Source organism: Salvia splendens, chromosome 13 (genome assembly GCF_004379255.2).
Source record: "Salvia splendens isolate huo1 chromosome 13, SspV2, whole genome shotgun sequence".
NCBI lineage: Eukaryota > Viridiplantae > Streptophyta > Magnoliopsida > Lamiales > Lamiaceae > Salvia > Salvia splendens.
Genome location: NC_056044.1, coordinates 28,056,974 through 28,069,687, shown reverse-complemented (window position 1 = coordinate 28,069,687; position 12,714 = coordinate 28,056,974). Strand labels below are relative to the sequence as shown.

The window sequence follows — 12,714 nt, the reverse complement described above, 5'->3', positions numbered from 1 at the left end:
AGAAAAGAAAGTTGAAAATCCCTTCCAAACTCAATTTTGGCGAGCATGTTATTGATCCTGGAGGATTCCTTGTTGATACGATTATATCTTCCGAAATATCTCTCATATCTCTATTATTATATTATCATATCTTTTCCATATCTTTATTATCTTATTCACCAAATTAGGTTATTAATAGGAGTATTATAAATATGACCTATTGTTATTCTCATTATTCAATCAATAAATCATAATCATTGTCTTTTATCTTTATTTAGTTTTCCGTTTAGAATTTCCGATTGTCGACAGAGCACGGTTTCTCTGCGACTTTCTTTATCTTTTTCACTAAGGGTTTTTCCCTTATCAATTATCCTTGAGCATATGGTATAATCATGTTGTAGAGTTTTTGCACTATTTGTGGATATTTTTACTCTTTTAGTCGTTTTTGAACTGACTCAAAATTTATTGAGTACTATATGTATGTGTCATTCAAAAAGAACATGAAATAGTATAAAAAATTATTTTATTTTAGTTTCAGTCAATTTTCAATTTTAAACCAAAATAACAAAGAAAGTGTTAGATGAAGTATTTAATATCGTTTCATGTATCCTCTAAATGGTGCACATTAGGATACATAGTCGATTAACAATTTTGCCACCAAATTTTTTTTAAAAAAAGCTAAAAGGTAAAATATATGCAGAAATAGTATAAAAATCCAACTAACGTGATTATACCATATGTTTACGGATTGGAAATGTGAGATCCGAATTATCCAAGAATTATTGCAATTTGGGTCAATATAAGACCGTAATTCTCAAAAGTACCCGAGTTTATCTTGGGCTCGTGCTCCTAATTCAGTAATTCTCATTACGTTTTATTTAAGATTTATATTTTTCTCACCCTTTTGTTTTTATATTTTTTTCCAGATGGAATACTCAATAATATTTTAGTCAAACACGGCTTAGGCCATAAATTATCATCAATTTGGTTACTTCAGAATATTTGATGAACTAGAAATTTGAATTAGGAAGTATTGAGGTATATGAAATTTGAAATGAAGGGTTTAAATTGAAACAAGCTAAGTAAAGAAAAGCATAAAGAGATACTCAATAAGCTCAAGAAACCAAGACTGTCATTTTTGATGCATAGAGAGAAGAGCTTATAATTTTAAAGTGCAAAATCAAATAAAGCAAAATGCACTTGGTATTTTTAGTTAACCACAACCAATTTTCCCACTTTATTCTCCTCTTTCTTCTAACTGTACAAATCTTTGCTTTAGATGGCTCGTCTCAATTCTGTCTTAGTGAATGATGAATGAGTAATACACAAAAAATCCAGTATATCCAAAGTGGAAATAGAGAGCAAAATAAGATGACATGGAAAATTGATACAGACAGAAAAGGGATTGATTGAACATTGGTCCAAAGAGAAAGGAAATGTAACAAACAAATCAAGAGATTCTTGGCTTCATTCCAACCAACTTTTATTCAAACATGTCAGAGTCTTCTAAAACATCCTTATATTTGCTTCTATCCAATGCTTATGATTGAGGTGAATCCAACTTCTTCTCTTCATGTCTTGGCCCCCTTTTTTCTGCTTTATTACTTTATTTAATCTCACATCACATATAATAATAGCACAAATGAAGCATAGTACCACACTAGGCATCACAATTTCTAACAGTAACAATTTGTCTCAACAGCAACAATTCCCACATCAGCCTCATACTGTAAGAAATGGGCTGCTTAATCTACAGAGTGCTCGTCGTTGCACTCTTTTGCGTTGCGTTTCTGTCAATCGGGCTGGAGACTGTCGCGGGGCTGAGAAGCAAAGATCTTGCTCTAAGAAGGAGGATTCTGAATGGTGATGATGCCTTGCTAGACAGGAGTAGTGCGCAACTGGATATCGCGCCTTCCCCTTCAACCGTGTTTGATCCTAACGAGTTTCAAAAGAGACACGTTCGCCGTGGACCAGACCCCATTCACAACAAATGCTGATCCATCTGGAAGATTTTTAAATATAGGTTTGTTTTTGTTTTGATTGTTTTGTTTGTGTTACATCAATTAGGCTAGAAGGAGCAAGCAAAGTATAGTTTAGACTCTTAACACTTTAGCTTTCAATGTTTTGTTTATGAATCTAGTTAACATGTAAATCCTATAATCACTACTCAGTTTTAGATTTCAAGTATTTAACTTCCACCAAAATATATTTGAAATAAGCATTATGATAACATATCAAAATTGACTGTATATACTAAAGAACTCACTGCCTAACAAGCCAGTCGCCTACTCACTGAGACCGCGATCTGCTGTATCTGTTTCTCCGGTGATCCTTCAACCGCGTTGGCATCTTCTTGCGTGCGACTGTCTTCCATATCATGTCCACAGCATCGTTTGGCTGAGACGGGTACTGGTATTCATAGTGAAGGCTTTTTTCCTTCAATTTTCCCCACATTTTAGTCCATTCCTTTTCTTTAATGCCTCTGAGCAAATTCAGAAGGTAGCCCTTCTTCACAGCATCCGCTGCTGGCACAAACACGCAGAACTCTGAGTAGTCGAGCACATCCTCAAAGGGAAGCTCAATCTCATCGCTGATTATCACCGGAACGCAGTGGCTAGCAATGGCATCAAAGAGACGATTAGACGAAGGCGTGTCACCAGCAATATTCAAGCAGAATTTGGATGAGGCCATCCCTTTCCCTGCATTACTCACTCCATTTCTCCCCACACTTCCGAATGCAAAATGCACGTCTCTCTCGTCTTTCAGAAGATAGTAGAGCTCTCGACGAATCACTCCACCCTATACATAATACATCCACCAACAATCATAAGTTCTACGCTAAAGGTTTCAAAATCATAAATGTGTGCATAATAAACTCACATCTTTCCTATAAATAGCCCCTTGAAAATACACCAGAGTCGGGCGTTGAACGAAGGAAGCAGAGGAAACAGGAGGAACACTCCTCACCATGTGCTTGTAAGGAGCAATGACATCCTTATCAATGTTAGCTATCTTCACATCATATCTCCCAAAATCCGACAGCACAAACATGCTCGTGCCAAGCTTTTTACGCGCAAACATCATGCTATTAGGGTGGTGGGCCACAACCAAATGATCCCTCCCACCACTCACCTTCCACTCCTCCCTACCTTGCAAAAACTCAACCAATTTCCCCTGCAGCATCATATCATTCTGCCTACCACGCCTCTGCTTGGAGCCTCGGTTGTAACTCAAGGATGAGAAAAAAGGCACGAAAATCACATCTGCATCGCTCGCGTTCTGCACCCTGTATGCACTACATTGCCTAGCAACATTTCCAACATTTGATGCTAGAAGATCAAGAGTAAGCCAATATTCAACACTATGTTGCAAGTTTAGCCCACCGGGGTAGGATGGTAATCTCTTCGCCTCGCGCAAATTAGGCCATGTTTGGCTTGCATTCACCCCCTTCCAACCCAACAACCCGAAGTGAAACTCGGGTGGGAGATCATACATGTACACTTTAAGAAGAGCATTGCCTTTATCACATCGTTTCGTCGTTGATTCGTCTATAAGGGAAGTAGGGGCTTTGGCAGAGGGAGTTGCTAATGCTAATAGATTAGTTTTGGCATTTGGAGTTGGGCTAAGAGATGTGTTGTTGTCCAAAATTAAGTGAAAAACTGATATTGGAATGAATGAATTGGGATCAAACTGTATGAGAGATAATGAAGAAGAAAACAAGAGAAATATTGCAAATGCTATTAAGCAAGCAAGAAGCCTTGATGGCAAAATGCTTTTCTCCTGAGACAAATACATCTTCCAGAACTGGATCTAATTTCCTACAACTACTCCAAATTCGACTATTTTAAGGATGTTATGTTAAAGGTTGAGTAATCTTCACTCATCTGAAGCAAGAAAAGGCAATTGAAAATGTAAATAATTCCATACAAATTAAAAAAATATTTCTTGAAAGTCTTACAAGTAGTACTATATAGTAGTATAAACATGCATACATATATAGGAGTATTAAAATTTGAAGAAAAATGACCTTGTAAGCTGTAAATCTTTGTTAATTTCCATGGCGCTTGCTTGAATTTGAGGCGGCTGTTACAAAAAAGAGGAAAATTTTGACTATTGGGATGCCAAATGTACTAATATATAAATGGCAATTTAATGTTCTTCATTAAGGAAGGTTGAAAATATGGATATTTTTATTTATAGTATCAGTCGTATTACCATATAAATTAGTACTATAATGTTGCTGCCATAAAATAATTTGATTTTATTGCTATGAATAAAGAGGAGGTTGAGTAGGTTGAACAGACATCTCTCGTGTTTGTTGTCCTGATCACAAGATGCATCTATACGCTATTAAACGCAACCTTTTATTTGCCGATACAACTATATCTTTTCGTAAATATTAAATTGGAGAAGGGTGATTAGGGCATCCACAATGCCTCGGGCACGCCATCGTCTGCCACTGTGGGTGCGCGGACGACGGACGATGCGTCGTCCGTTCCCTAAGCTTAGTCCGCGGACGAAAGGCCATCGTCCGCGACATCGCCCGCCCACTGTGGACGATGCGGACGATGGCGCAGACGATGCAACGCGCTTTTGTTTTTGTTTTTTTCGAAATTTGTCTATTTAAACCTCGATTGTTATTCTATTTTTCATACGAACATTTCTCGCATCTCTCATTTCTCTCATCCAACACGGCGACCCCGCCCCCGCTCAAGGATTACCGACGGTTTTCAATGAGGTTCTATTTAGACAGGCCTCAATGCGCGACCAACACGACCATGCGCAGCTCATGAAAGACATGATTGAAGAAGTGTGGGCCCGTAACCGCCGTCGCTGAGTTTACGTATTTTTTTTAATTCGTATTGTAATGCATTAATTTTATAAATGAAATGAAGGTTTTTCCCAATTTTTGTAGTTATTTAAATATTCAAATAGAAGAAAATGCTTAGGGCGCCCCATTGCAGGTGGAAGGACATGAAGATAAAATGCTGACGTGGTGGTGCATAAGGCGGGCTTTAGGACGCTTCACTGTAGATGCTCTTAGATCAATTTCGGTGACTCGCCCTTCCTCTATTTTCTTATTTTTGTTGTGGAGATTTTTGACATAATATTTCGAAGTCATAATATCTCAAATTTTATTTATCATAATTATATTGTATGTTTGGATTGATATATCATACTTATGCTTTATGTTTTTTTTGGATAGAGATAAATCAGTTAATAATAAAAATCAATCTTTATAATTATGAAAATCAAATTTGACACAGTATATTAAATCAAAAAGTACATACTATTATATCCTTCAAGCATTATTTAAATTTAACTCGTTCAACTTGGACATATTTTTACTCTCGTTTCCCAAACTGATTTCTCATAATAGTCGAAATGCATTTACATATATGTATAAGTTGATTATTCTTCACAATAATTAACTACTCCTTTAGACGATTATTAACCGATGCTGTTTAAATTTAAGTATTTATTATTTCCTTGTTTTAAAAATATCAATAACAAGATTTTACAAAATAAGCAAACAAAAAATAAAAGAAAGCCATATCTATCGAAACCAAAAAATGATTCAGAAATGTTTTCTTGAAAAATTCGTGATGAAGTTGGATTCATTTTTCTTTGGGGCTTTCGCATCGTTATTTATTTTTTTGCACCATCGGGAAGCATCATAAACTCGGAAGCATAATTTGTTGCATTAATGAAATACATTAGATTTGTATTCAAATTATAAAATCAAAATTTATCGTAATCTTTAACCTAAAATATAGAGAGGATAAGATGTACACACAAATTATCATAAATTTCAAACTTAATAAAATCATATACAAAATTATTAATTAGGGCACCCACAATGGGGCGCCCGATGGCGTCCACCGTCCTCGGGCGCGGACGATGGCACCATTGTAGGTGCCTGCCATCGGGCGCGCCCGAAGCCCACGCCCGATAAATCGTCCGCGGCGTATAGCGCGGACGATGGCACGCATTTTACTTAAAAAATGCATTTGCCGGGGTTCGGACCCGGGTCTATTGCTTGGAAGGCAATAATCCTAACCATTGGGCTACACACACTAGTTGAGATATCTTGAAACTAAATTGTTTTATACATTTATTAAAATGAAAATGTGATAAAAATTAATTTTTATAAAATGTATGTAATTTTTATAACATGAATTTTTCTAATTTTAAATCCAATTACATTACTAATAATGTGACTCTACTCTTGACTAACTCATAAGCATATGAACATTAATTTTTATAAATGTATGAACATTAATTTTTATAAATGAAATGAAGTTTTTTCCCAATTTTTGTAGTTATTTAAATACTTAAATAAAAGAAAATGTATAGGGCGCGCCTTAGGGCGCCCTACTCCTAATGCTCTTAATCATATTATAAATGGACCTTCCATATCAAATTCAACACTGAATTTACAGAATCCGATAATCCAGGCCCAGTATATATTTGGGCTCCAAATCCCAGGCCTTTTTCTTTACATATGGATCGCCTAGTTATTGGATTACTAATTCTTTCATGGATTTTCTAATTCTTCATTGGGTAATTCATGCATAGCCCATATTATTCACTACAGCCAATTATGTTAAAATAATAAATTTATTAATGGATATACTATTTTCTCCCCCAATTTAGATTTATAATGAACGATTTTCATCATTATAACCCATAAAATTTCAAAAGAAATACCACTATATATCCTCTAGCTAATTTTCTTAATCAAAATATGACAATTTTATTTAATGCGATTTACAAGTGTTATAATTATTCAAAATCTATATCACTGCTAAAACATTTTGTTGTAGTGTTGATTATCATTTTTTGTACAATTTTATCGTTTCTCACTCAAAGTTTAATCTAATTAAATAGTATACAGGATGTTTTACTGACGATCGGCGGTAAAAATAATCCTGAATACATATAATAGGGGGGAAATGTTTTAATTCAATAATTGGATTGCATGTGCTTGCATCCGAGGCAGGCACATGACTACCACAATGTCCGCACATATACTTATCATTTAACAACTTTTTTTATTCTTCACATGTACTCATGTTCCTCTATATATCTAGTTTGTAAATGCAATTTAGTGAGTAATTAGTAAAGTACTAGTATTGCTTATTACTCTGATGTCCTTGCACACACATAGGTTGGCGAAAAAAAAAAGTTTTGAGAGATCAAAATTTGAATTTTTAGTTGATATATATGAGGGATTATTCAAATGAAAAACCCTAAATATTGTGGAATTGAGATTCGTTTCAAGCCCTTCGATGATGAAGATCTATAATAAATGAATATTAATCTTATTAACTGAATTCAGCATGAAAATAATGATTAGATTTAAAAACATTTTTTTGGTTTAGATAAATCATAAATCGTACTCCTTTGTAAACACATAACTCATACATATATACTACTCCATGAGAAAATATTTGTAGGGTGCGATTTCGATAGAAAAGTGTTAAAAATATGTGTTCACTTTTATATACTGTTCTCACATGTTCTTGAACGTGGAAACTTTTGTCTGAAAAAGATGGAAACCTTTTAGCAGGGTCACGCCAGCTCCTCCCTTCAAGCTGGCTAACAAAAATCACAAATTACTTCTCATTAAACACTTAACTTCAGATGTTCACAATTAACTCTATCCAATTAATTTCCTATATTATTTATGCATATATGTATCATAAACGTACATTTTTGTTACTTTTGAGGGATACATTGCATCTATTTTACATCAAAAATATGATTCCTTAAAAAAACAAATAGAAATGTGACCACCACCATTTGAAAGAACTAAACATCCGACAATTTTGGTATCTAATTAACTTTGAGTTGTTGAAAGGGCCAGCGGCTTTATAAATGTAGTACAATTATTGCAACAAAAACTGAGGGTTGTCCGAATATTCAAATTAAATGGATAATAAAGTGACCAATTGCAACTCTGATTAATTTTAAAGTTATGAAACATGCCAAATTTTGAAAGAACTTCAAAACTGGCAGAAAAAAAGCATGAAATTTGCAACTATTTTACATTAATTTTTTTTTGAAATTGTATATGATATAAGAGGTAGATAAATCATACATGAACATTGCAATCGAAATAACACGGTTGTCAAAATTACACATTACCTGGAGTACATAATAATGTACATTTGATGTGTAATATGCAGAAATGTTAATTTACTCATTTTGTCTCATCATTTAAGGCATTTACTCAATTTTATCACATCGTTTAGAATGTACAATCGATTTTGACTTATACTGAATCGGAACAAGTACTCCCTCCGTCCGTGAAATATTGTCCAGTTTTGTCATTTTAGTCCGTCCGTGAAAAGATGTCCACTTTGCTTTTTTACTATTTTTGGTAAATAGACCTCACTTTCCATTAACTTTTTCCACTCACATTCTATTATAAAACACATATATGTAAAAGTGAGACCCTCATTCCACAAACATTTTCAACTCACTTTTCTTCACAATTCTTAAAACCTGTGGCGAGTCAAATTTGGACAACATTTCATGGATAGAGGGAGTATCATGCAACAACAATATGCCAAATCCATTACAATTATCATTGACATCCAAAAATGGCATAATATTTGTAGTCCACACTTTTTCATTTTTCTCTTTTGACTGGTTTGTTTACCGTCAATAACATTTACCTTACAGTTAGGTCTGCCCATCGATATTAAGTAATACGGTGCGAAAAATCGAGGCTTCATTATTCACTGTCCAGATTTTTTTACCACGCAACAGATTCATATAAAACTTGCAAGATTACACTAACTATGGGAGAAATTGAGTGAACATTGAAACGATGAGACAAAATTGAGTGAACTAACACTTGCATCATATATTGGTTATATAGATTATATGAGACTAATGATAACTATCAAAACTTTAAGCACATGAGACAAACGCTAAGAGACAAAACTAACACTTCACCTAACAAAATACTCCTATTTTATAAATGAATAGTAAATTATATGCCGTTTTTCATCAAGACCTCTTGTAGAAAACTGTTCGAATTCAGTCATTGATTAGCATATAGTGCGACTAATACTAAGAAAAGTACTACTCCCTCCTAACATAGTAGTGAACACATTTATTTTCGGCACGGAGATTAAAAAAAATTGTGTTAAGTGAATTAAGTAAAATAAGAATAAAGTAGGAAAGGAAAAAATGTAGAGATAATAAAGTAAGAGAAAGTAAAGTAAGAGAGAAGAAATGTGTTGACTTTTTCACTGAAAAGGGAAATGACTCTACTACTATGGAATGTACCAAAATGGCAAAATGACTCTACTATTATGGAACGGAGGGAGTAATATTTACGATCCATATTAGCTCGTCTTTATGACTTGTTTGCAATAATAAGTGAATTATTCGGTTACATAAGTAAAATATTTTCTTGATGTTGCAGAAAATGAAAGAATAAAAGATATCACAAATTTAACCCTATTTTACATATCACCTAAAATTTAACCCTCTCACACTTGTACAGTTATACGGTAGAATGTAGATCTACCTGTGACATATATATACTACTAATTAAGCAAATGATTAATCAGTAATTACTAATCACAGGCTTCGGAAGGGAAATTGAACAGTATGAAGGGTTCCCAACAAACAATCAATTTCACTATTTTTATGTGATAAAGTGATGAGTCCGCGAATTGTTGATGTTAGTAATTGCTGGTAGAGAATGTGAACTACGACACAGAGAATTTTACGTGGTTCGATTTACTGAAGTAAATCTACGTCCACGGGGAGAAATGGGGGCAGGTTTGTATTGCTTGATCTGTTTTCTACAGCTTACAAATACAAACTTGCTATTTGCTATTTTATCTCTAGAGAGCTTCTAACCCCTTTCTACCAGATCTAAGTTCTATTTATATATTGAACTAAGATCGTGGCTTACATCATCACTCTAGGTCGTGGAGGTCGTGTAGGTCATGGCCTAAGATCGTGGCCTGAGTTGACGCCACGTGGTAGTGGGTGTGTTGGAAGTTGTGGAAATCCTGCATGGGTCCACTAACTCCTTGTTCGGTCGAAAACTGAGACCGAACTGCTTTGGTTGCCGATCTGAGAGTAGAGCTTGGTTGGCTTTTACCGAGCTGTAGGCTGAGGCCGAACTCTTTGGTAATGCCGAACTCGCAGAGCTTGATTGGTCGGCTTTTACCGAGCTGTAGGCTGAGGCCGAACTCTTTGGTAATGCCGAACTCATACTCTTCCTTGGGCTTTGGGCTGATGGGCCGTCATTGCTGTCGGGCTTGTTTAGTACGCACCCCATCACTACCCCCCCCCGAAAGACGAAGTGAATCACTTCGGCGAAGCGAGTCACTTCGGCATTCTGGATAAAGGTACGGGGGAGGCTGACGTCAGGGGACGTGCCTTGCATGTGGCTGCATTAAATGCGACAGTAAAATCCGGCCGTTGAATCCAGAAAAGGTGGGATTCGAAACGGTGCGACGATTTTGAAATCTTCGCCGAATCTGATAAATACCTCCCTTCTTCATCATTGAAGCACTTTTGCGACTGCTTCTTCTGCACTCTATCTCCTTTGCGAAAAAGATTTTCTTCCGCTTTCAAAAATTTCCTCAGATTTTGCAAAGAGTAAGGACCATGTCTGCTTCTTCTTCGTCTGAGTCTGGTAGCGGTGGTGAAGGGGGTAAGGGGTCTTCTAGCCGGAAAGAATCCGGGGAGAAGACCGTAGAGTATTTTCACAGTATCTTGAGTAAGGATACTGTGATATCCCTTCACGAAAAATACTCTTTTCCTGGGGGGAAGGTTGCGATTCCCGACGACCTTTATAGGGCGGACTCGCCGCCGGAAGGTTACGCCACCGTCTACGAAGCCAGCTTAGAATGCGGGCTTCGTTTCCCCCTTCCCCTTGCCTTTGTAGAGTTGCTAGATTTTTTTCAACTCCCTTTAGGTCAGGTGACTCCGAACTCTTGGAGGCACTTATCGGCTTTTGCTGCCGAACTGCGTAGGCTAGATAAGGATCTGTCTCTGAGGGCAATCCTTAATTTTTTCCAGTTTAAAAGGAAGGGATCTTGGTTTTACTTGGTCCCTTTACAGCCTTTTAGGGCCTTTTGTAAAACCAAATGGCCGAAATGGCAAAATCGCTTCTTTTTTTATAATAGGACTGCGGCTCCTAGTTTTCCCTGGAGAGGGCCGAAGTCCGTTATCCGTCATCCTCGGCCTGAACCGTTGGACGAGCTCGATGGCGAGCTCAACAAGATTCCCATAGTTAGGAAACAATACACGGAGTCTGAGCTCGTCAAGGGCGACGTCGTGTTCGACATCTCGTCTTCGGACGAAGAGGCCGAGGGTGAGGATTTCTCTTTATCTTTATGCTCTACTGCTTTAACGAAGAAAACTAACCTTGCTTTCTTGCTTTTTGGCAGTGTACATGCTGAACAAGGCTACCCGAAAATCTTCGGAGTCCAAGGAGCCGGAGAGAGAGAAGGCTACCAGCTCGGCGCCTGATGCCGAGAAGAATCCGAAGAGGCAAAAGACCTCTTCGGGTCCAAAGAAGCCGGAGTCGATTTCGGCAAGTAGGAAGGGGAAGACCCAGAAGCCCCCGAGAGCGCCAGAGAAAGACGTGGTCTTGGCGCCTCCTTCGGAGCATATCTGTGAGCCATTTTTATGGCCCACGGACTTCGCCGAGGTGAATTGTCTTCTTGATTCTTTGGCTTGGCTTCTGTCCTGTATTTTTGGTGCCCTCTGTTGACTTTTTTCCTTATCCATTTTCAGAGGAACGATATGCTCTCCAAGCTCGTCGCAGTCGAACTCTCCAAAGCGTCCAACGACTATGCTGAGATGCAGAGGAAATTGGCGGCTGCTTGTCACCGGGCCGAGCAGGCTGAGGCAAACTTTGAGAAAGCCAGAGCTGCTAGGATTTCGGCCCAGGATGAAGCTCAGTTTGCCAAAAACCAGCTCGTCATCCAGCGAGAGCAGACGAAACGGAGTGATGCTGCCGCCGTGGTTGCCCAAGGAGAGGGTCTCCGTGTTTACACGGAGAAACTCTTTTTGAGCAGCCAGTTCTCGGCCTTTGTCGGTAGTCTGGTAAGGCTAATTGCCGATAAGGGCGAGCAGGGGGCCGACGTCGTGCTGCCTCTGTACAGCCGAGAGATAGCAGCTCGGCTTCAGAATCTGCCGCTCCTTGAGGAGCTCGCTTCATCCTCGGTCCTGCTTTCTGCAGACCGAGTCCGGAGTTGTCGAGCTGATCGGGACGAGAACCTGGAGGCTATCTTTGCCTCTGTGGGACCCGTTTCACCCGCTTCGACTTACAACGGAGAGGGTGAGGCCGAGCCGCTGGAGCTGGAGGCCGAAGTCGAGCGGGCCGGGCATCCGGAGAAGGAGGCCGATCAGGAGGCGGAGGCGAGGCCGGCAGGAGGCGAGGCCGAGGCTGAGGTAGCCCAGGAGAAAGAAGTTGTACCAGACCGAGGAGCCGGAGACGAAGCTGGCGGAGTATGATTTCGTCTCCCTTCTCTTAGTCTAGTTTCTTCCTTGTAAAATGGCCTTGAAGCCCTAGTGTAAAAAAAATTTTCCTTGTGAATGAAAAATTCTCTACACTTGTCTTCGTATAGCTTTTCGTACTCGCCTTTATTCCTGTTGTATTTTACTATCTGCTCGGTACAGCTGCCGAACTAATATAGCTGCTTTGTACCCAAGGAGATGGAGATACTTCACTGGAAACGGCTGTACTCT

General features: G+C 38.1%; 1 protein-coding gene and 1 long non-coding RNA gene across 3 annotated transcripts; one reads left to right on the top strand and one right to left on the bottom strand.

Moving 5' to 3' along the window:
• The first annotated feature begins 1,386 nt into the window (after positions 1 to 1,386).
• Positions 1,387 to 2,131, top strand: LOC121760260. The gene is made up of 2 exons (XR_006041861.1): positions 1,387 to 1,530; positions 1,682 to 2,131. It is a non-coding gene; the product is annotated as an uncharacterized LOC121760260 (long non-coding RNA).
• On the bottom strand, positions 1,543 to 4,164 carry LOC121760259 (probable arabinosyltransferase ARAD1). 2 transcript variants are annotated; one of them, XM_042155907.1, is made up of 3 exons: positions 4,007 to 4,164; positions 2,860 to 3,863; positions 1,543 to 2,778 (listed from the first exon to the last, which is right to left on the bottom strand). In XM_042155907.1, the coding sequence occupies exons 2-3, from the start codon at positions 3,772 to 3,774 to the stop codon at positions 2,269 to 2,271; spliced, it is 1,425 nt and encodes a 474-aa protein (XP_042011841.1). In that variant the 5' UTR covers positions 3,775 to 3,863; positions 4,007 to 4,164; the 3' UTR covers positions 1,543 to 2,268. The 2 variants fall into 2 exon arrangements, with proteins under 2 accessions (XP_042011841.1, XP_042011840.1); XM_042155906.1 differs by having other exon boundaries at positions 2,860 to 4,164.
• Positions 4,165 to 12,714: the final 8,550 nt, after the last annotated feature.

Coding starts and splice junctions, on each gene's coding strand:
- LOC121760259 (XM_042155906.1), bottom strand. CDS start 3,774: ATGTATTTGTCTCAGGAGAAAAGCATTTTGCCATCAAGGCTTCTTGCT. Junction 2,779..2,859: donor GGGCTATTTATAGGAAAGAT/GTGAGTTTATTA, acceptor TATTATGTATAG/GGTGGAGTGATTCGTCGAGA.